The sequence below is a fragment of the Rhinolophus hipposideros genome (genome assembly GCF_964194185.1).
Source record: "Rhinolophus hipposideros genome assembly, chromosome: 17".
Taxonomy (NCBI): Eukaryota; Metazoa; Chordata; class Mammalia; order Chiroptera; family Rhinolophidae; genus Rhinolophus; species Rhinolophus hipposideros.
Genome location: NC_138063.1, coordinates 49,111,297 through 49,136,584, shown reverse-complemented (window position 1 = coordinate 49,136,584; position 25,288 = coordinate 49,111,297). Strand labels below are relative to the sequence as shown.

The 25,288-nt window shown below is 37.4% G+C and overlaps 1 protein-coding gene across 2 annotated transcripts in view; it reads left to right on the top strand.

Moving 5' to 3' along the window:
• LAMA1 (laminin subunit alpha 1) overlaps positions 1-25,288 on the top strand; it is a 161,869-nt gene that overhangs the window by 22,957 nt on the left and 113,624 nt on the right. For both annotated transcript variants that reach the window (XR_013995283.1, XM_081078720.1), the window contains exons 2-3: positions 5,671-5,841; positions 6,042-6,154. Coding sequence is in view for 1 of the 2 variants with exons in the window: in XM_081078720.1 (XP_080934846.1) it covers positions 5,671-5,841; positions 6,042-6,154 (284 nt within the window). In the remaining variant the exon portion in view is untranslated. The remainder of the gene's footprint in view (positions 1-5,670; positions 5,842-6,041; positions 6,155-25,288) is intronic.

The window sequence follows — 25,288 nt, the reverse complement described above, 5'->3', positions numbered from 1 at the left end:
TTGCCATAAGCACAGATCAGAAACAAAACCAACCTCTGATGGTTCTCTGGCTTAGGATCAAGGTTGTATAAAACATCATTTGTTTCTCTTCCGTTCCTCTTTACGTCCAAGTTCTGAAGAGTGACTTCTGAATAAGCAAAGAAAATAATGCCACTTTGTACTTCTATTTGGTTCTTTTATCCAAGGAGATCAAAGAATTACCAAATTAACTTTTCTTTACCATTCTGTGCATTCATTGAATGGAGAAAAGTTATTCTTAATTTATTTTCCAAATAGTGAGAAAGAAAGAGTGATGGGCTAATTTACCTGATAGTCTATTAAGGTAAAATTCTGGAATCGTGATATCTGAGGAAAAAAGGGCGCACAGAGGTATTTATTTAATAGTTGAGGAAATAGAGGCTCTGAGAGGTTGACTTGTCCAAGCATATAGTTAATAGTGGAATCAGGATGAGAGTTTAGATTTGGGCTCCTGGTTCTGTGTACTTGCTGGTAATCCAGGAGTATAAAGGAACATTTCTTCATTCATTTGTTCATTCTTTCATTCGGGCCCAGAAATGGGGCATTCACATGGGCCAGATTCTGACCTAGAGCAAACGAGACGTGGTTGTGCCCTGAAGGACCTCACATATTAATCAAAAGTTGTTTATATTTTTTGGAGAATGATAGTGAGGGGAGAAGAATCTTGGGGGGGAGCGAGGACTGGTCAGCAAATTAACGATGTCTGTATAAATGGTAAGTGCAGTGATAGGGCATGCTGACTTAAGGCAGGACAAATAACGGACATTTATTTTAGCCTGACGTTCAGAAAAGATCGGGGCTTAGCTTAAAGGATGAGTCGGGCATGAATGGATATATGAAAAGTACAAAAGGAAGGAAATTGCAATCAATTTGAAGAGCAGTAAGGAGCCATTTAAGGATTTTTAGACCTGCTCTTGCCTAAGCACATGTGCTCATATTTCTGACTGGGTTATGACTGACTAAATTTCTTATTCAAAATTTTCTCCTCTAATCTATTTTTAAATATTGCTGCATTTTTAATATTATACGTAGCAGAATCTATGAGTAGATGTGTCTCTTTCCCTTCTGATTATGAGAGCCTTAAGGATAGGCTTAGCCCAGCTTATTCATCTCTGTGTCCCAGGGAGGTGCCTGGCACAGTGCTTTGTACCTAAGAGGTTCTTATTAAATATTTATTGAACTTAACATTCTCACCTACTTTTTATGACTCATATGGATGTGTTACTAAATCTGAATTCATGCGTCCCCCTAAAATTCATGTTGTTAGAATATCTTAAATATTATTAACCTGGAACATTATGTGGTGTATTAGAATACTTTGATATTATTATGTTGGATTAGTATTAAATGCTTCCAGGCTTTCTCACTGAATAATGCCATTTGTAGCTGTTTGAGGTTCTCTTTTTATTGTTCAATCCAGCGATTACCATGTTTCAAAGAGAGTGCTGGCAAACAGGGCAGTTTATTTCTAACACCAGCCTTCTCTAATCAATTTATAGATGTTTACAGGGTAAAAAGGTGAGATTAGGGAAGTGAGAGTAGGATATATGGAGAAAAAAAAGAACTTGAATGTTTTGGTTTTTTTTCAAATCACAAATTTCTCAATTCAGAAACTTAAATTCCAATTTTTCCAAATTTCTCCTGGATTGAACAAGCAGCTTTGATGTTTTTTCCAAAACAGAAATTCCTGACACCTGAAGCCACTTTTATTATTCAATCATATAAAATATTCATAATTTTTTATTTCATGCTGGGAAATAATGACCAGAACATATTGCCAGCAATCCTTTAATAAAGAATTGCAAATCGTTTTTTAAAGAATATCACAATGATTATGAATTAGGCAAATAACATTTTGTAGAACTCAAAAATGTTTTTCCAAAATAGAAAACAACTCATGTTTCTCTTACATACCAATACATTAAAGCCCTGAACCATTACCCCTGAATCATTTGACAAATATTGATAAAAAAAGTTATTGCAATGAGCCTCAGGTCTAGTCAGCATTTTAGATACTCTCTTTTTAAATGGTGAAAATATTTTCCACTGGGAAGGACACAGAAACCTCTAAAAATGAATTACTCAACTATCTAGAAGTCTTTTAGCTGAACACTTTGGTAATTGTGTATGGTAGCATTTTTGTCTGTCAGGTTTGTAGCAATTTTTCACCTAATATCAAATAAAGGAATTTCCAGCAGATTAATGTGGTCCTGAAATGCATTTAAGAAGGCCGAGTGTATTCAGACTGTGAAGAAAGAGGATTAAAAAAAAAAACTGCTGGTGAATGAGAAGGAATTTATTTCATGCTTGATGGAGTTTGGCATTATAAAGTTTTTAGCTACTGGTTAAATACAGGGATAGGAAAATGATTCCATTGTGTGTCCTGAATGGGGCAAAGGGAGGGGGAATACAAATTAGTATTACAGTAACACTAACCAAAGTAAATAATGTCTCCCAACAAAAATGTATAGTCTAATTTATTAAGTGTGCCGCTAAGTAATGGTAAAATTCTGTCACATATGTGTCCTGCAACAGCCTTCATTCTGCCTTTGATTTTTACATATAAATTCAAACTTTTGTTCTTGGTACGTTTTTGATCCCCCTGCCCTTTCTCACCCTTTGATTTCCTATCCTTCCTCCTACTTGAAGCTCATGTAGTTTCCCTTTATTGAAATAGTTCAGTCATCTTTGAAATGATTCCGCAACCTGGGGGACTTTATAAAAAAATTTCTTTTTAAAAGATGCTGTCTCCAATACATATTTCTAACTTTCTTTCATCTTCTAGCAGATGTGATCACAGGCTACAAGGAATAATAATTATTCATAACTATGAAGTAAGAGTAAATGCAATATGTAAAGAATAATTTTTAGTGAATAGTTTTGTTTTTTTGTTTTCAAATACTAGATTATCTGAGAAGAAAGACCTACTTTTAGTGAAAGATAACCAGGATACATCTATGAAATTAATTACTTAAAAGTTTTTCAACATACCATGCTAATGAAGGAATTTATCTTTCTTTTTATTAAAAGTATAAATAAAGTAAAAAAGTATAGAATACCATCAAGATAAAAAATTACGGAAGTTCTTTAAAATATGTCTAGTACAAGAACTACCTTAGGCTGATGACTAGAATTGAGATATTATCACCAAGTTCATGAAGTTGGAGCTTCTTTTTCTCAGTGACTCCGAGCATAGACTCCTGAGTATAGACAGCATGGTGCCCTCAGGACTCCCCTACCCTCTCTACTTCCCACTCCCCCCAATAACTCAAGGCCCTTGCTGGTCTCCAGGGTGGGAGGGAGACTTGGGCAGGAAGTAAGGAGTTCTCTTGATGTGCAGCAACTGGAGGGGTAGAATAAAGAGAAAGTGGGAACATTTGTTAAGTTAACTGGTAAAGTATTTGTTGATAGAGAAATGCATTGTTAAGTCAGTTCCTGTGACCTTGGTTTCTTTTCCTCGCTTGACTGGTCTGTGAGAAGGGAATGGATAGAGTTGATTGTCCTGCATATCTAAATGCATACATGTGATCCAGAGCCAGAAAAACATTTTAGCTATTAGAATGAAACACCACAGTTTAAAACCATATTGTATTTTCAGTTATTAGCTCGTAACATACATTCAAACCAGATGACTAGAATATTATGGTCATATAGGATGGAGAAAATTAATATTTACCTCCCTACCAAACAGAATAAATATCAATCAGCTCCTCCTGTTACTCCCAAAGACCTCTCCCCAAAATTTAAGTACTACTCTCAAGAATTACATGTCACTTTAGGAAGTAGATCATTCCATAAAATGTAAGTGTCTAACGACTGGTTGATAAAACAATTTGGGAAACTGCATAATTAAATGTAGAGATTCATCTGCTTCCACATAAAGCCTTTTTGATGTAAATCCCTTTAAAGGAATATGATAAAAATGACCGACTTTAAGTTAAAAATGAAAATATATATAACACGTTAGGCATGGTGTATAATGTAAGTCTGTGCTGTGCTTCAAAAGTCATAATAATGCTCTAAAACACCACTAACCAATAACTATTTCCTATTGAGAGGCTAAGGGCCTACCGACTGGAATGGGGTCATTTCACCAGGATAGAACTACTACTAATAGGTAGCTCTGTTCTATGTGGCAAGCCTTTGAGCGACTACCTAATAAGTTACTTTTTAAATAGATGCATGGCGAGTTTTTAATGTAGCGACTCTTACAAAAACAGCCATTCTTATTTTTTGTAATTTAAATTATTAAACTATTTATAATAGAAAAAATCCTTGAAAAGATTAAGCAGTACCTAAACAATCAACATTGAAGACATTAACTCCTTTTATCTTACTAAAATTATATTGTGCTTTTTCAAATTTCACTGGAAAGGAAATATTTCAGAAATAATATTGACTCTACGTGCTTTATAAAGTAAAGATTATCTTCTGTGATCCTTGAAGATCAAATTCTAGTAAATTAGAGAAACCCCACTTGGCTAAGATCCCGCCTCTCAATGCTGTTCTTCAGTTCCCAATGTCCTTTCATGTAGAATGCCTCTTCGATATCATGTACATTGTTCTTTCTAGATCTTCATATAATCTCACTGCTATTATCCTCTTTTACTAAGGTAAAGCCACTCTCTAAAGAACTTGATGGAGTTCTTTTTCTCACAGTCATCCAAAAATTGTTTTCTGAGTAGTCTGGACCAGCTAGCCACTTAGAGGTAAAAATCACTGGAGACAAAAGGACTGTAGAAAGGTAAAGATTAATACTAAATTGAAGAGAATTTTGATAACTGAAGCTTTACATTTTCAAGTTCTGTTCACCAAAGAAAACAAGCATTAAAAAAGAGAAAAAAGTGAAAAATATCCTAGATAACGATAGGGAAGACCTTGTAAGACTAGCAGAGACAACTGGAACAAAGTAGGCAGAGAATGGATGCCTTTCTTTTAAGTGAAGGGTGTTTGAATTTCATTGGCAAATACATGCATTGGATCATTTGAAACTTGTCTTAAAATCTATTTTCCCTACATTTTATTATGAAAAAATTCCATCAGAAAAGTGGAATTGTACAATGAACATCTACCTTCCTACCAAGATTCTATAATGATCATTTTCATCTTCTTTCTTTATTACCTGTCTGTCTCTGTAACCATCAATCCAACTTGTTTTTTGATGCATTTCAAAGTGAGTTGAAGGACTTAAATATACTTCACTCCTAAACTTTTCAGTCATTACTCACATCAGTGTTTTTTATGATCTTTTTAATTGTTTGAGGTAAAATTTACATACAGTGCAATACACCAATCTATCCAAACGTTCCGCGTTCTATCTATGATTTTTCACAATTGCAGATGCCTGTGCAATCCTAATCTTTATCGAGATGTAGAATATAACATTATCCCAGAAAATTCCCTGGTGTGCCTTCACAGTCAATCTCCACCCTCTGCCACTGCTCTTCATTGTTTTTTTTCTCATAGATGAGATTTGCTTGTCCTAGAATTTCATGTAAATGAAACCATCTCATAACTGCTTTTGTGTAATGTCTCCTTCACTAAGCACATAGACTTAGAATCTCTTTCTGATTTACTTGCAAAGTGAGATGAAGTAATCCTATCTTTTTTATTTCAATTGGCTGATCTGATTTGGTGAATTTTGACTTTCAGGCCTGTTTCCTGCCATTCTCAATCTTGCCAGTAACGCTCACATCAGCACCAATGCGACCTGTGGGGAGAAGGGGCCTGAGATGTTCTGCAAACTGGTGGAGCACGTGCCCGGTCGACCAGTGCGGAACGCGCAATGCCGGACCTGTGATGGCAGCAGCGCCAGCCCCAAAGGCAAGTGTTGCTCCTTCTATTCACAGGTACCTACAGGAATCATTACCTTTTGAAATGATGATGAAGACTTCTGTTAGGAAGCCATGACGCTGTGTTCACTTGCACCACTATTCATTTCCACTAGCGTACAGTTTAGAAGTTAAAACAATTTAAATTAAAAACTGAGAGGTACGTATGTTTTTTTTTTTCTTTTTTAACAGAACGTCATCCAATATCAAATGCGATAGATGGCACCAATAACTGGTGGCAAAGTCCCAGTATTCAGAACGGGAGAGAATATCACTGGGTCACAATCACTATGGACTTAAGACAGGTAGGTAAGGCCAGAAGCCTTGAGGAATGTCTATGGGTCGCTGAGTCGCAGTCACCTGATAATCTTCAGGAAAGTATGCCTGGTTTCTTAACATATTTACATTCTGTTCTCACTGTTTTTCCAGCAGGTGAAGTTAAGGGATATACAGAAGTAGCACATAGCACCATTTCTTGTCACATTTATCATTCCTAGGTAATTTTGAAAAGATGAGTGAAATTGTTTCCATGGAGTTTGAAGTTCTTAGAGCTGTGCCAGCAGGGTACTCTCATTGGTTCAGGATGCTGTATTATAGGCTGGGTGGTAGATGTCAGCAGTCACACTGGGGTCGTGCAGTGGGAGAAAACCCATGCATTTCCTGCCTTTCAAGCTTATTGTCTTGCTGTTATCACTGTGCAAAGTTATTGTGGAAAATAAGGCTTAGAAACAAAAAGGGATAGTGTGAAACCTCTTGGCCACGCTTGTCCTGCTTTCTGTGAGGGCCTTGAGTAAACTGGAGTTGTCCAGTACTTCCGTGAGCAAGCCGTCAGCATAAGCTGGGAAAGGCAGGTATCATTGACTCAGGCCACACCTGCATCCTCTGCTTTAAGACGGTGTGGGAGAATGAAGAGAAATAGGGTATGGGCCCTGGTTGGGACCATTTCAGGGAAAGGAAAAGAAATCTGAGTGGAAGGGATGAAAAAGACAGATATTGTCACAATTTCTGTTACCAGTTCTAGAGAAAAACCATCAAAGGATTTTCTTATGTATTTCCATTCAATTGTTCTTGTCTTAGAACTCATCAATATCAGTTGAAATATGTGAAATATCAGTTGAAAGAGACACATAGTTGAAATGTACACTGTAGGATTGAAATAGGAATTTTGGAGATTTAATGATGAATCGTAATTCTTTGAATAAGTGAGAGTTTTAAAATGTGCAAGACTTTAAGTAGAACGCATGTCAATATTGTGCATCTTTATGTGCAAGGAACTTTGGATCTCAACAATAACGGTAAATAAGGTAGCAACACAGGCAGCTCAGAGGACATTTTTTCCAAGTTTAGTTTCATAGTAGTATTATGTAAATAAAATAACCCTTCTGATTATTTTCAGCCATCTGTCCTGAATTAATATGGCATGCCTTAATATTTCCAAATCCACCTGTAGAAAATGAGAAAAGAGCACCTTTTTTTGCCTGGCCTTTCCCTCCTGCCCCCCCCCCTTATTTCAGTGGAAAGGATGCTTCTGCAGGAAAGTTTGGTTTTCACATCGTCTTTTCAATCTTTTCCTTTTTTAACGAAAAAAGTATTACCATTTTCATCATTAGCAATGTGATATTATTTGAGTTTGGCCAGACTGAAACACTGTACATTTTACATGTAGACTTCAAATGCATTTGTCTTGCCATGTGTCATGCTTGACTTTATCCTGAAGGGGGAAACCTTTTGCTCTAAGTTGGACTGACTGACCTTGAGGAATTCCACAGGGGCATCAGTTTTAGGTCTTCAGGCATGTTTCAAAATCAAGCAGGTGTAGTTGGCCCTTGAACAATGCAGAGATTAGGGATACCAGCCCTGATGCAGTCAAAACTCCTCATATAACTTTTGACTCCTCAAAAACTTAACTACCCTCAGTATCAGTGAGGGATTGGTTCCAGGATTCCTGCCGATATCAAAATTCGTTAATGCTCAAGTCCCTTAGATATAGTGTTGTAGATCACTGCATACAGTCAGCTCTCTGCATCCACAGATTCCCAACCATTGATTGGAAACAATACAGGTATTTATTGAAAAATATCTGAATATAAGTGGTTCCGCACAGGTCAAACCCGTGTTATTTGAGGATCAACTGTACACATAGCGGTGGGTTTCTAGGTAATCTCTAGTGTTTTTATATAAGCTAAATTAAGATTATTTAAAATAATTAGTACTCAGAAATTTCTTTACTTTTTACACAATGTAACATTTCTGCTGTGCGTTCAGTTAAAAAATGCATTTTGCTGATAATCTGGACAAACCTTTCTCAGATGTATTTATTTATTTACCCTTTTAATTATGCATATTTTTGAATAGGTAGAAAGCATATTACTGTGACAAGCATATACCCCCACCCCCGCCCCCGAGATTCAGGGATTTTAAAATATGTTGCCCTATTTGTTTTATCTTGCCAAACGCTTTTCAAGTGAAATGCAGTCATTGCAACATTGTACCAACACAGTATTTTTTTTGTATCTTAAAAAATAGGACATTTGTTCTGAATAGGCATCATGCCATTAGCAATCCTAACTAAACAGTAATTTCCTAATAACTACTTCTCCATCTGTATCCAATTTTCCCAATTTTATCCACCATTGTCTTTCATATATATATTTTTCAAATCAGTATACAATAAGGGATTGTGTTTGATTGTTATGCTTCTTAAATCTCTTCTCATCTGAATTGTCCTCCAATTTTTTATTATTTTTTTAATGATATTGACTTTTTTAATAGACTAGGCCAGTTGTCTTCCAGACTGTCCCACATTCTGGGTCTGTTGCATTGCTTCATCATGGTTTTGTTAACATCTTTCTTTATGCCCTTTGTTTTCTGCAAACTAAACTTAGCTCTATAGACTTGATGAAATTCCAGTTAAATATTTTTGACCAGAATATATCATCAGAGAGACTGGCTGCTTCTGTTGTACCCAGGGTTGCATGTCCCACTAGTAGTAAGGCTAAATTTGAATCCTGTATTGGGATTGACAGCCAGTTCTCTCCCTTGTAAAATGATCTCCTTTTATCTCCCTTACCTCACCCTTATTTCCTACTGTGTTTCTCCAAAAATAAGACCTAGCCGGATAATCAGCTCTAATGCGTCTTTTGGAACAAAAATTGATATAAGACCCGGTATTATTGTATTATATTATATTACATTACATTACATTACATTACATTATATTATATTATATTATATTATATTATACCCAGTCTTATTTTACTATATAGTAAAATATAATGTATACTATATATAATATATACTTATTTTATATAAGTATATAATATATACTTATCTTACTATATAGTAAAATAAGACCGGGTCTCATAATATTTTTATTATTACTTATAGTAAAATAATACTGAGTCTTATATTACTTTTTGCTCCAAAAGATGCATTAGAGCTGATTGTCCAGCTAGGTCTCTGGACAACGCGGTAACTCTCAGTGAGACTCAGATGTAGATCATGGCTACACCTTCTGATGACAGTTTCCATTGACAAAATCTGTGTATTTCCCTGTTAAGCCAGCCATTACCCAGCTGCTCAATAATTTCTAAGTTATATATTCCATGAGGGCAGAATCTGAAGGTTTCTTCTTCTCCTTTCTCTTTTTCTTTTTCTCTTCCCTTTCCTTTCCCTGCTAATGTTTATTGAGTGTTGTCTTGTTCACCCTTGCATGCCCAGACATTAGCAGAGTTGCATTGTGAATCAATGCTTTTTTCACATTCCCGTACTCTTTTTTGTTAACAGCTCAATTAAAAGATGACAATCAGCAAACAAACCTTTCAACTGCTTTGTTTTACTCCTATAAAAATGTAAAATTAGAGTATAGATTTCTAAAGTAAAATTACAGACAGACTATACTATTATCAGGAGTCATAACAACTTCATGTTGTAGATGTGTTCATGTAACTTAATAAATAGGTCAGCTTCTGAGGTCTTATGGCCAAATTAGTCAGCTTCATTCTGTATTGGCAAATGTTGAAGACTTTGATCCCATTCATGATTCTCCAGTTGATCACCCTGTTGAAGTTATGGTATGTTTAGCCTCTGTGTGCAATATTTGGCCACCTTAAACATAAACTAAAGAAAAGATAAAAAGTGGTGTTATCAGGAAGTCCATAAATGTTGTGTGGCTTGCAGTAAGAGTTAACTACAGAGTGTTTGCTTTAGTAACATTACAAGAGGAATGATTAGATTTATATTTTTTTCTTTTAAAAAATAATTCTTTTTAAAAATAAATTTCTGTTTAAAAATATTTTTTAAAAAAATCATTTCTTACATTGATTCACAATATTTTAGAATTAACACTTAGATATTTAGCAATGTCTTACTTTAAATAAAATCTATTGGAATTGAATGAGTGTGGTAATTTTGTTTTAAGAAAAATACAGCTGAAGAGTCACTATAAGAAATGTTAAAACTAAAATGCATGTGGGTAGTTTCCAGTAATAAACTGTTCACTGTCAGGTGACTTAGGGCTCGGTCTTTAGCACTACACCACTGCAGTGAATCAGGGACCTTTTGTGACAACTAAACATTTTAAAGAAATCATTCTGAGAGAGAGAGCGAGAGAGAGAGAGAGAAAGAAAGAAAGAGAGAGAGGATGCACTTATGATGGATCTTGAATTTTATGATTGTCAACATTCTTTCAGGCCTTGTTAATTATATTAAGATGTACTCCTTAGGGTAAAGTTTCTTAGTTAAAGATCCCAAGGATTTTCAGTTTGAGATACAGACTTTAAAAGTTAATATACTGGGCAGATGACAAGAGACTCAACATCTTTAATCAATAGGGAAATAAAAGTCAAACCACAATGAGATACCACTCTACATCCATTAACATGGCTATTTTAAAAAGAAATTTTAAACAGAACATTACACGGGATGGTGAGGATGTGGAGAAGTTGGAACCCTTGTTCATTGCTGGTGGGAATGTAAAATGGTGTAGCTGCTATGAAAATCAGTATGGAGAGTCCTCAAACAGGTATACATAGAATTTCCATGTGATTCAGCATTTCCACTTCTAGGTATATCCCCAAAGGAATGTGAAGAAGGAATTCAAAGAGATATTTGCATACCCATGTTCATAGCAGCATTATTCACAATAGCTAAAAGATGGAAGCAACACAAGTGTCCAACAGTGAATGGATTAAAAAAAATTGGTCTATATATACAATACACTATTATTCTGTCTGAAGAAAGAAGTGAATTCTGATATATGGAACACATGATAAACCTTGAAAACATGCTAAGTGAAATAAGCCAGACACAAAAGGACAAATACTGTATGACTTCACTTATATAAGTACCTACAATAGTCATATCCATAGAGATAGAAATTGGAATGGTGGTTGCCGGGGGCTGAGGGGAGGAGGAATGGGGAAGAGTTCTTTAATGGGTACAGCGTTTCAGTTTGGAAAGATGAAAAAGTTCTGGAGATGGATGGTGGTGATGGTTGCACAACAATGTGAATTGCTTAATGCCGCTGATTTGTGCAGTTAAAAATGGCTAAAATGGTTATTTGTGTGGTATGTATATTTTTACTACCATTTTAAAAAGTTAATGTACTATGAAATACATGCTGTTTTGTATCAGCCAGGGTCCAATCAGGAAAAAAGAAACCACACCAGTTATTTAAAGGAATATATCTAGTATGAGGAACTGGTTGAAAAGTATGAAGAAGTGGAAAACGGAGTACCAAGGTAACTCAGTGATGGTAAGGGCTGAGGAGGCATGAGGGGATGTGATTGGGTTTATTTGCACCCAGAGGCTTGGAGGAGAATGACCTACCTTTGAGTGGTGGTGAGGAGGCTCATTTGGGGAGTACTGGAAGGCTGGAGACTGCAGTCAGCTGCTGCACCAGGGTGAAGGGCACCGACAAAAACAGCAGGTACAGAGAGAGGAGCGATCCTGCCTCCTTGTCTCCTTCCTCCAGCCTTACAGCCTCCTGCTAGTGGTCTCCACACAATGCCCCACAAAACAAACTGTAAAGGTAGATTTTCCAGTTGCTTTGCAGCCTGCACAAATACTATCTTCTCAGTAGATGATCACTTGCAACAGTGCAATGACGTAAACACAGAGATGCGGCCTTAAAATCCAGAGCAGAATTTTGTTATAAAGGACTTTAATGTCATATATATGTGTGTGTGTGTGTGTGTGTGTGTGTGTGTGACATATCATACACACACACACAAGGTCTGACAATTAAGTTTGCAAACTTTTAACAATGTTGCTAACCATTTTTTGATAGCAGAGGGATTATTCATTATGAATTTGTACCAACTGGACAAATAGTTAACCAAGTTTACTATTTGGAAGTGTTGAAAAGGCTGCGTGAAACAGTTACACGATCTGAACTTTTTGCCAACCATTCGTGGCTCTTGCATCATGAGAATGCACCAGCTCACACGGCACTGTCTGTGAGGGAGGTTTTAGCCAGTAAACAAATAACTGTATTGGAACACCCTCCCTACTCACCTGATCTGGCCCCCAATGACTTCTTTGTTTACTCGAAGATAAAGGAAATATTGAAAGGCAGGCATTTTTATGACATTCAGGACATCAAGGGTAATACAACGACAGCACTGATGGCCATTCCAGTAAAAGAGTTCCAAAATTGCTTTGAAGGGTGGACTAGGTGCTGGCATTGGGGAGTATTTCAAAGGTGTCCATATTGATATTCAGATATTCAGCAATGAGTTATATAGCACTTTTTCTAGGATGAGTTTGCAAACTTAATTGTCCGAGAAGATATATATGTTTCTGTTAAGTTTTTAGATAAACTTGGAGTGAAATTCAAAATTTAGAATTCTTATGGTGAAATCAGGAACTGCCTTCAGATACATCGACAGACTAGGTGTCCTTAGATCTCAGCTTATAGACTGCCATAGGGTAACATCTTGGTACTGCAACTTGAGGAAGAATGGTGGTAGAGGAAAAGTGTTAGCCATTCCATTTATTATATATTTATTTAGTATTACTTTTGGTTGTATGGTGTGGTGGAGATCTATAGTTGGGTGATAGGCTTTCCTAATTTACAAAGTAGAATGCCATAGCATTTGCAATGAAGGGTGGCGATTTACAATCAAGATGGCAAAGAGGAGGCTGTGCTCACCTCCTCTCAAGACCACTTCAAAATTAATATTAAACTACAGAACAGCCATTATTGAGAATTGCATGAAGTCTAGCTGAACAGAAGTCCTGCAACTACAGATATTCAGAAGAAGCCACATTGAGACTGGTAGAAGGGGCGGAGACATGGAATGGGCTGGTCCCCTTACCCGCAAGTGGCAGTTAAAAATCGGGAGGGATATCTCAGCTGCAGAGGTCCTCTTTGAGGAGTGAGGAGTCCCAGCCCCAAACCAGGCTCCCCAGCACAGAATTCCAGTACTGGGGAGAGAAGTTTCCATAACTTCTGGCTGTGAAAACCAACAGAGAGTGTGGTTGAGTGAGATGGAGGGTGACTAGAATTCCAGGCATTCCTCTTGAAGGGCCTGTGCATGGACTTACTGATGGACTCACTTGTTCTGAGCTCAAGCGCTCGATAGGTGCCAAGGACATATGGAGAGGAATTCAATTGTCTGGGTGCAGGGTGAGGGCTGGAGTGGCAGTATTCTCATGTGCTGGTAGGTGCTATTGTTCCTTTGTTGAGTACCCACACACACAGTGTGCAGACACAGGAAGGCACCATATCTGCGTCTTTATTAACCTGGCTAACACCATTCACGCAGCCCAGGTAATTCTCTGAGACCTTGTCCCTCCCAACTTTTAGACCCGCCCAAGCCACTTCTAGACTTTTCCATACAAACAGCCTTTTTGGCACATGCTTCAGACTTTCCTAAAATCTCTCAAAGGTTCATGACCCCCAAACAAATAGAATCTGGCCTTGGCATGCCTGATACCACCTGGTAAGCAGCCCCAAACCCAGTGCTAATAGCAGCCAGCATCAGTTTGCAGCTTAGTCTCTCCCAGGCACCTCCAAGCCCAGTGTAGGTGGAAGATATCTGTGGATTGCTTTGTGGCTCATACCAAGTGGCCTTGGGCAGGGCATAGGTGGAGGCTGAATTTGGCCTGCAATGGGGACCTTCCCAGGAGGTTCTGGGGCGGGTATGCCCAGTGGCCAGCTTCGGACCATGCCAAAGCACCACCACACTGCCTCCACAGATGACACACCCAAAGGGCAGATTGGGCAGGCACCAGAGCTCTGCCAAAGCAAATCTTGCTCTGTAGAGTCAGCCTTGCACAACAGCTCCTCCAGTGTAGTCATGGCGAGTCCTCACAACCATTCAGTCCGAGGGTCAATCCCTCCTACTGACATGCAAACAGCAACCAAGGCTCATCTACAGCAGGAGGGCACACGCAACCCACACAAAGGACACAACTAGAGAACCTGCCTCAGGTGACCAGAAGGACTGTGCCATTGAGCCCCACGGGACATTTACATAAGGCCACTCTACTAATACCAGAGACACAGCAACTCTACCTAATACATAGAAACAACCACAGGGAGGCAGCCAAAATGAGGAGGCAAAAAAAACATCTTCCAAATGAAAGAACAGAACAAAGTTCTAGAAAAAGACCTAAACAAAATGGAGACAGGCAATCTACCAGATACAGAGTTCAAAACACTGGTTATAGGGATGTTCAGTGATTTCAGTGAGAAATTCAGCAAAGTGATAGGAAAGATAAAAATGGAGCTAGAAAACATAAAAGAGAGCTAGTCAGAAATTAATAACTGAAAGAAAAAATATATTAGAGGGAATCAATAGTAGATGAGATGAAGCAGTGGTTCAAATCAGCAATTTGGAGGATTAGGTAGCAGAAAACACATAGTCAGAAAAGCAAAAAGCAAAAAGAATCCCCCCAAAATGAGGATAGTTTCAGGGGCCTCTAGGACAACATCAAGTGTACCTGCATTCACATTAGAGGGGTACCAGAAGGAGGAGATAGACAGCAAGTAGTTGAAAACTTATTTGCAGAATTAATGACGGAAAACTTTCCTAACCTGGTAAAGGAGATAGACATATGAGTCAAGGAAGTGCAGAGAGTCCCAAACAAGATGAAACCAAACAGGCTCACACTAGGAGACATCATAATTAAAATGTCAAAGGTTAAAGACAAAGAGAGAATCTTAAAAGCAGCAAGAGAAAAGCAGTTAGTTACCTACCAGGGAACTCCCATAAAACTGTCAACTGATTTCTTGACAGAAACTTTTCAGGCCAGAAGGGATTGGCATGAAGTACTCAAAGTGATGAAAATCAAGGACCTACAACCAAGATTACCTAGCAAAGTTATCATTTAGAATCGAAGGACAGATGAAGAGCTTCCCAGACAAGAAATAGCTAACAGAGTTCTTCACCACCAAACAGTATTACAAGGAATGTTAGAGAGACTTCTTTAAGAAGAAGAAATAAAGATAAAAATATGAATAATAAAATGGCAATAACTACATGTCTATCAAAAATTACATTAAATGTAAATAGATTAAATGCTCCAAACAAAAGACATAGGGTGACTGAATGGATAAGAAAACAAAACCCTTACATATGCTGCCTACAAGATACTTACTTCAGATCGAAGGACACACACAAACTGAAAGTAAAGGGATGGAAAAATATTATTTCATGGAAAAAATTTAAAAACTGGGGTAGCAATACTTATACCAAACAAGACAGACTTTAAAACAATGACTATAATGAGAGACAAAGAAGTGCCCAGTAATCCCACTTCTGGGTATTTATCCAAAGATACCCAAAACACTACTTCAAAGGGACATGTGCACCCTTATGTTCATTGCAGTATTATTTACAATAGCCAAGATGTGGAGGAAACCTGGGTGTCCATCAATGGAGGAATGGATAAAGAAGAGTAGGTACATATATACAATGGCATATTACTCAGCTGTAGAAAAGAATGAACATTTTCCATCTGCAACAACATGGATGGAGCTAGAGGGTAAGCTGAGTGGAGTAAGTCAGAGAAAGACAAATGCCATATAATTTCACTTATATGTGGAATCTAGAGAATAAAATAAATGAACAAACAAAATAGAACTAGACTCAGATACAGAGAATATTTTGATGGTTGCCAGATGGGATGGGAGTTGGGGGATGGGTAAAAAAAGGAGAAGGGATTGAGTACAAATTGGTAGTTACCAAACAGTCATGGGGATGTGAAGTATAGCATAAGGAATATAGTCAATAATACTGACTATATTGTTATTGACTAATTGTTGACCAATTCTTATTGATTAATTATTAACTAATAACTGTATATGATGTCAGGTGAGTACCAGATTTATCGGGGGATCATTTTGTAAGTTACATAAATGTCTAATCACTATGTTGTATACCTGAATCTATTATTGAAAAATAAAGAAAACTTATTTTTAAAAAAAAATGAATGGTAGCTCCTAGTCGAGACCCAGACAAATTCCTCACAGTAAATAAATGTGTTTCCTTTCCTTCTGTCATGTTTGTAAACCACAAATGACTTTGAAGTCCCCCAATCTTCAGATATCGTCAAGAGAAACTTTAAGCAAGACCTTCACATAATCTAGTTGAAGTTAGCCAATAGGGTTAGCTAAGAAGTGCAGTTAAGTATATTTTGAGAAAATAAATTCATAAGTCAATAATTCTATTTTTTTTTTCTGGGAAGAAAGGTAATAGGTGTTCATTGTAGAAAAATTGGAAGGTATACATAAGTGTAAAGAGACAGAAAACCTTACAATCCCTTCACTCTGATACACCCACTAACAATATTGGCATATTACTTTTAGACTTTCACATGTATTTCTATGTATTCAGTAATGCTGCAGCGTAATTCACTGCATACTTAATGTGAGCCAGACCCTGTACTCAGCACTGGATCAGTGTTATGTCATACTCACCCTGCGAGTTTGGTCCTATTCTTATCTCCTTTTGACAAATGACACAACTGAGACAGAGAGCTTAGGTAACTCGCTCAAGGGCAGGCCTCACTCAGATTCCAGACCCTGGCCTCTGTCTGCATCAAGGAAGATATTGTCCCTTCGGCTGAGATTTATGACATGCTTGTATCCTGATATTTTATTTCACTTTGGAGCCTGAGCATTTTCCAATATAACTAAAACTCATTATTAACAAGTTTAAAGATGCATCAATACTCTACATGGCTTGTCCTTCGTTTACGTAAGAATTTCCATGCTGGACCTTTTGGTTGTTTTTCTGTGACGGGTAATAACATGAGCCTTCAGGAAACAGTGATGAAAATTCAAAGTGATGCAAAGCGAGGACCTCCCACTGCAATTACAATGAATCAAAAGGGATGATCTCACATGTATGCCAAGGAAGTAAAGCAGTAAATATCAGTTTCAAGGTTTATATTGCAAGTTTGATCAGTTTTATTTTGAGTATCTCTTTAAAACAGAATATTTACTTCCTGTATTGTATGGGAATCTATAAATATACATCATATGTGAATGTGTATATATGATGTATATGTATAGAAATCTATACAGAATATATTGATTATATGGTATATAATCTATGTGGAGTATTTAGAAATTAGTATTATAGAATGTAGACTAGTATAGAATTTAGCAATATAGTGTTACAGAATTATACGAGGTGCGATCGAACATTATGGTGAAAGTTTAAATAAAAATGTTTATTATGGTAAAGACCCATTGCCATTAATCCCCCTCAAAATATTCTCCCTCCCTTCGAACACACTTATCCCATCGTTCCTGCCCCTTTCTGAAGCAGTTCTGGAAGTCCTCTTTCATGAATGTCTCTAGTTGCACTGTCGTGGCTGCCTCAACGCCCTGAATCATTTTGACTTTGGGGAAGAGCCAGCTGTCACATGCATGGTGCTAGACCTGGTGACGGTGAATAAAGTGGATGAGGACACACTGTAGTGTTTCTTTTTGACAGAAATTGCCATGTACCAGAAGCGATGTGTGACATGGAGCATTGTCATGATGGAGGATGATTTAGGGCACACTTTAAAATACACCTTCTCTCAACCGTAGCTCACACCGGACTGACTGCACCGAACAAGTTGAAACCTGTCACACACTGTTACTAAGGCTCGATGCACTGCTTCTGGTACTGAAGATCCCTGCCTTTCTCTTGGATGGCACTCGGCAGCAGCATTCACCGTATTTTGTCATCACATTGGAAAGGCTCTCTGTCACACATTGCTTCTAGTTCAGCAGTTTCTGTCAAATAAAAATATTGCGGTATGTCCCCATCCACCTTATTCACCAGATGTGGCACCACGCTACTTATGGCTCCCCTCTAAAGTCAAAATGACCATGAAAGGAAAACGTTTTGAATCAATTTAGGACATCGAGGCAGCCATGAAGTACAACTAGACACTCATGAAAGAGGACTTTCAGAACTGCTTCAGAAAATGGCAAGAACGATGTGATAAGTGTGTTCAAAGGGAGTGGGGGTATTTTGAGGGGGTTAATGGCAATGCGTCTTTTACTGTAAAAATTATTTTTTAATTTAAATATCCACTGTATATTTTGATCACACTTCATGTATATAGTATATAACCTATATACAGCATATAGAATCTATATATGTATATCACATACAATCCATATGTCCCACACTTTCGATTGTTTACAATATTCGACTTCAATGTTTCAACTGTACAATGGTGTGAGAGATACACATAATAAATTACATGAAATATTCGATACTTTATTATAAAATAGGCTTTGTGTTACATGATTTTGCCCTACTGCAGACTAATGTTAAGTGTTCTGAGCATGTTTAAGGTAGGCTAGGCTAAGCTATGGTGTTTGGCAGGCTAGGTGTATTAAGTGCATTTCCACTTAATATTTTCAACTTATGATGGAATCCTATCATACGTCGAAGAGCATCAGTGTAGAAATCTATACATACACACACATAAGTGTAGGTTATGGAGTATAAGCATTTTTTTTCACATCCATATTATTTCATTTCCTTCCCGCAACAATTCTGGAATACAGATGGTCTTTTTGTAGGTAAGAAAATTGCAGTGCAGAGCTATTCGCTGGCTTCCCAAGTCACGTGGCTCGATGTGCTACATCACACATTGAAAACCAGGACTTCTGGTTCCTTCTACACTATGCTACACTGTCTCACCTCATTTGTACCTGGTCTCCTATCTTTGCTTTCCCTTGTGTTATGATTTTATGGGGAGACTGACAGGAGCTCTTGCGATTTCCTCCTGATTTGGGAGTATCAGATTCATTCTAAGCCCTTTTCCCCTTGTTCTCTTTGCGTAAGTTGCCACTTAAAGGGTCCTGTCCTCTGTGATTGAGGCAATGCTAACACTTGGATTTGCAGTGACTGGTAGATCTGGGTGCTACCTAACATGTGCTTTTTGGCCAAGGAGCAGGAAAATAAATCAGTGTTTTGTATTTCCCTTAAACATTTTTTAAACCTGGGTGAAAATTTCACTGGAAGTGGAATTTGTGACTAAAAGTTTGTAATGTTCCTTTACAAGATAAAATAGAAAATAAAATGTTCCTTTAGAAGATAAAATACATTTGGTAAAAAAGGAAACATGTCCTATAGCACTGAAAATAAAGTTTCCTTTTGAAGCACTGCTTTGTTTTCTGTGTAGGTTTCATTAGGAAGTAATACTTTGTTGTGGGAATGTCATCACAGAAAGGCCTTTGTTGCATGCAAACGTGCAGACAAGAGCTGCTTGTTTGCTGGGTTTTATGAAAACCTCATTAATGTGAATGTCTGTTGTTTTTACCCCAAAATTTCTGAAAAATTGACCAGAGCTAGATTGAGGTTTATTATTGTACTATCCAAATAGAAAGTGTTTTCTAAGCACATTGACAGGGTAGATAAGAAAAGAACAGGCAAATTTCACATTCTTAAGGCAGAAAATGTTGAAAGATTTTTAGAACAAGAATTGCATGTGAATTGGAGCTTCTCCTTACAAATGAGTCCTTGGCTGTTTCTTAAAAGAAGTCAGGCAGAGACCTTTCCTGAAAACTGTGGTAGAAATTACTCTACTGTGTACTTGTAGTTATTCAAAATGATTCTATTTCAGTTTTCTATTCCTTCATACTGTCTTCAACCAGTTAAAAATTTTAAGTTTTTCTTGAATTTATTTGGCAAAATGAATAGATTGGAAGAAATCTTAAGCTCTTCATTATGATTTGGAAGTAAGCATTGCTAAATTTTTGTCTTTTAGACATTTTTATGTTTTTTTGTCCTGTTCTCTGTGAAGCTGCTATTCTCATAGATAGATACTTTATATCTAAAGGATAGATCTTCCTTAGTTTTCATATTTTTATTATCTCATTTTATTTTCTCATACACAGCTTTTCTTCCACTTGTTTATTTCAGTGTAAGAAATCACTGCAAACCTTTATGGCTTAAAACAACATTCATTTTATATCTATCCAGGTTTCTGTGGGTCAGTTTTTCAGGAAGGGCTTGAGTGAATGGGTGTGTTTAAGGCTGCAGTCCATGGGGGCTGGAGGTGAGGCAGCTGGGGACGGGTGCTGGGATAACTGGGAGGAGTGTTTGGGCACCTGGGAGCTGGCCAGGCTCTCCCTTCATGTGGTCTCAGGATTTCTCTGTGTGGTCTCTCCATGGGGGCTAGTGGTGCCCTCACGGTGTGGGAGACGTAAGGTAGATTGCGTATATGGCAGTTCAGGGCTTCACCATGAATGTTCCAGAGAAACAGGCAGAAGTTGTGTTCCCCTATAGACTTGATCTCCAGAGTCACACAAGTTCACGCCCCCTGTGTTCTGTGGGCCACTCAGTCACTGAAGTCAGCAGAGATTCAAGTGGAGGAAACGTAAAGCAACCCCAGCTTGTCGAAGGTTGTCGACAGGTACAGAATTTGAGACCTGTTCCAAAACTACCACTGCATCATACGTCTTTCTCCGAGAGGCTTCTTCTGGCAGCCTTCCATCGTTTATCTTTTAGATGCCACAACTTTAGGTGACAAAGAGTTATAGGGTTAATAGGGATCATAAATGGGGATACAAATATTGTACTATAAATTATTCACTGTTAATGACAAGTGACCTGAATAAATGAAAATAATTGAGGCCAGGCTTTAAGAACTATGTGGATTTTCATTTCTTGACAACATTTACTTTTAAACCTTATCATTTGTGTATTATCAGTGGGTTTGCCAGTCAAGCATAACCATTATTCCACTTAGCACAGGTTAGTTTACCAAACCTTTCTCCTGTTTTCTCTTTTTGCTTTGAATGGCACAGTATTGGCCATCCGATTACAGTGTATCTTACTCAACTGGGCTTTGGAAAGTTTCTGGGAAATTAGTGAAGATAGTTTTCAGGACTTTGTCAAAATATGCTTTTCAGATCCCCCACTGTTTTGGCTTCAAAATAAAGCTTTTTGTATATTTATGAAAAGAAAGGGAGGTCCATTCTGAAATCATTATTTCTTCCTGTTATACTGAAGCTAAAAAAGAAGTTTTAATTTCTGAAGAACAATTTCTTTGATAATTACAGTGAAATTTGGAATTCATTTTAGCATTTGTTTTTTTGTTGTTTTGTTTTGCTTTCGACTTAGTAATCTACTCAAATTGTAACACCATCTTAGCATCTTTAAAAAGAAAGCAGTAACAAAGAAACAAAGTAGGTCATGAATACCTCAGCTGTACCTCAAAATCTTTTGTTTTTAATGTCTTCAGTTGAACTTTTTTCTGTACAGAAACTTCCTTTATTCTGATATAAAAGACATTTTTAAACATGCAAAATATAAGAAAAATGTTTTTAAAAAAGTCATTTGCGATTGAACTACCAGGAATGACCTTTGATCTATTCTATCATATCTGAGAACACTGTATATATTAATAAGTCATGATCTCTGCTTATTGGGTGCTGAAGTCTCAGGATTTGTTGATGTATCAGACAGTGATGACATCCAGGGAAAGCCCTTAGAAGAGAGACAAGTACACAATGGAAATGTAAGCTCCTTCTATACATATGTTAGTTATTATCACTGTCGCCTCAAGTGTTACTTAAGGCTGACCCTCACCCTCAGGGGATTCTGGTCTCCTGGGGGAAATAGGCACGTAAGCAGAATGCTTCTTCTCAATGGTGTAGCATGCGCGGGGGTTGAGGACGCATGAAGAACACATAGGAAGAGTGGCTTAGGGGATCACGGAGACAACCAAAGAAAGGACTCAGCGAAGGAAGGGAGCTGAGAATGAGGAAGGATGTGCAGGAGACAGGAGCAAAGAAAAGGCCTGTGTGGGAGCTAAAATAGTACATCCAGTCCCGTAACAGATGTTTCTTTCCTTTTGCTCTTTGATTGAGATACAATTTACATATAGTGAAACACATACATTGTAGGGTGTATATAATTGGATGAGTTTTGACGAATACAGACAGGTGTAAACCACACGCTTCTCAAGATACGGAATGTTTCCATCACTCCAGAATGTTCCCCTTTGTCCTTCCCTGTCAATTCTCCACCAGCTCCCCTCAGAAATAAAAGAACAAACCATGAATAAAAGCAACAACGGATGAATCTCACAGACGTAATGCTAAGAGAAAGAAGCCAGACACAAAAAAGGACACGTTGTTTGATTCCATTTATATAATGTTATATAACAGGCTAAGCTGATCTAAAGTGAAAAAAAATATTCATATAAGGATACCTTACTTCTGCATTGTGCATTTTATAAATGTTTCCTATTCATTATTTCATACTAAAGATGTGAGATCTGAAGAACATGGCAATTCATAACCAATTATTCATTGTGAATAATGCAGTGGAATATAGAGCAAATACCCTCTGGACATATCATTTTAAGCCTGATTCATGGAAAACATTACATTTATTTTTATAATACTCTAGCTTGTAAGAAATTAAGAATTTATTAATTAGCTGTCACTTCCTGTTTTGGGAAGTGATGGAGGAGAGTGATTCTGGAAATCTAATTCTGTTAGCATTAGGCTTGGTGAGATGACAAACCTGCCAAAGTCGTGATAAAGGTAGAAGCTCTTTAGGGACTGGGACAGCTGTCTGTTTATGCCAGTGCATTTCCTCAGACCTGTGATTTCTTTGAAATTTGTGCAGTTACTTGGAGAGCACTGACTCGCTCTATCCTGCCCTTTATGCACCATAAGATACGGAAATGAAGCCTGGGAAAGCTGTGAGATCAAATTAAAGCCTGCAGATAATTAGCTGGGAGGCACAGCTGTCCAAACCAAGATATCCTGAGAAATTTGGTGAAGCCTTAAAGCCACGCATTAGCCAACTAATGGTTTAAGCTTTGTTAGGGTAATGAATAACTACTATTGTGTTTCCCCCAAAATAAAACCTAGCCGAACAATCAGGTCTAATGCGTCTTTTGGAGCAAAAATTAATATAAGACCTGGTCTTATTTCACTATAATATAAGACAGGGTATAATATAATGTAATGTAATATAATATAATACTGGGTCTTATTTTTGCTCCAAAAGACTTATTAGAGCTGATTGTCCGGCTAAGTCTTATTTTCGGGGAAACAGGATATATGTGTAAATAGATTTGTTTGTTTTATAAAAAAATTAATAGACTTTATTTTGTAGAGAAGTTTTAGATTTACAGAAAAATTGAATGGAAAGTACAGAGAGTTTCCCATATACCCCCTCTATAACAGTTTTTTTTTTTTAAATCAAATTTGGCTTACTGTTAATCATCTTTTTAAAAGTAAGTCATAAAGTGACTGATCTAGTGCAGTTTCAATAGTTTCTAAGATCTTTCCCCCCATATTTAGAAGGTGACTGTGAGAATTGTCAGTCTTATAATTTAAAAATTTCTGTTTTCTCTATTATTTTATGGTATGTAATCTGAGGATATTTACCTTTGTTCTTCATATGCCTCAGGGGATTCTGGTCTCCTGGGGGAAATAGGCACGTAAGCAGACTGCTTCTTCTCAAGGGTGTAGCATGCGCGGGGGTTGAGGACGCATGAAGAACACATAGGAAGAGTGGCTTAGGGGATCACGGAGACAACCAAAGAAAGGACTCAGCGAAGGAAGGGAGCTGAGAATGAGGAAGGAAGAAAGGCAGTGAAATAACCATTTGGTAGGCCTCCATTGACACGGCCACCATTTGGGATCATTTACAACTTTGTATCAGACGTGCACACTGGGCCAGGCAGGGAGTGGGGCTTCCAGAGGGCAGCTTGCCCACCATTTCGGAAATGATACCAAGGAAGAAAGCACTCTGTCTGAACTGTAGGTCTTCAGTCAACTCATCACAGGGCCCCCTAACTGTTTGACGCTCTGAGTTTGTATTTTTGAAGTATCATTATGCCTCACCAAAGGAACAAGTCAACAGAAATCGGGTCATGGGAAAGATAAGATTTCAAACATCCCCTCTGAGCTGTCTGCTTGGCCTCCAGATGGCTTTGTTGGCTTCTCAGAGTTCATCGCTGACTTGAAAATACTACATTCTTATTCACATTCAATGTAGAAATCTCCATCTTCCACAAAAAGTTTGAGTCTTCCTACCATTCACTTTTCTCTCCCTATTTTCATTATTTTCCTTTTGGTAAAATATATGTAACAGACAATTTATTATTTTAACCATATTTTAAGCATACAGTTCAGTGGGATTAAGTATATTCACATTGTGCTATCATCACCACTATTCATCTCTAGAACTTTTTAATCATCACGAACTGAAACTCTACCCAAACCGTACCCATTGAACAATAGTGCCCCACCTCTCCCTCCCCTCCCCAGCCTCACTTAACCACCCGTTCTACTTTCCGTCTCTAGAATTTGACTCTGTAAGTAACTCAAATAAGTGAAATCATGCAGTATTTGTCTTTTTGTGTCTGGCTTATTTCACTTAGCATAACGTCTTCCAAGTTTATCCACGTTGTAGAATGTATCAGGATTTCATTTCTTTTTAAGACTGAGAAGTATTCTAATGTATTCCACAGTTTGTTTAGACATTTATCCATTGATGGATATTTGGGTTGTTTCCATCTGTTGCCTATTATGAATAGTGCTGCTATAGACATTGGGGTACAAATATCTGTTTGAGTCCCTGCTTTCCATTCTTGTGAATATATATCACCAGATATGGAATTTGCTGGCTCATATGATAATTCTATGTTTAAATTTTTGAGGAACCATCATGCTGTTTTCCCACAGTGGCTGCACCATTTTACATTCCCACCATATGTTTTTAAATAAATAAAAGCCTTCTACATAATATCCTTATTTATATATTCTCTTTTTAATAAGTTTTAAATGTGGTGATTTGTAAATTCGAAGCCTGACAAATGATAGATGCTCAATGAAGTTCGATACATCTAAAGAAAAATGAGAATCTTCAAAGAGGATATAAGGTTTCCCATAAAGAACAAAATCTTACAAAAACGAGAAATGCTTTCTACCTCTCTAATGCTAAACATAT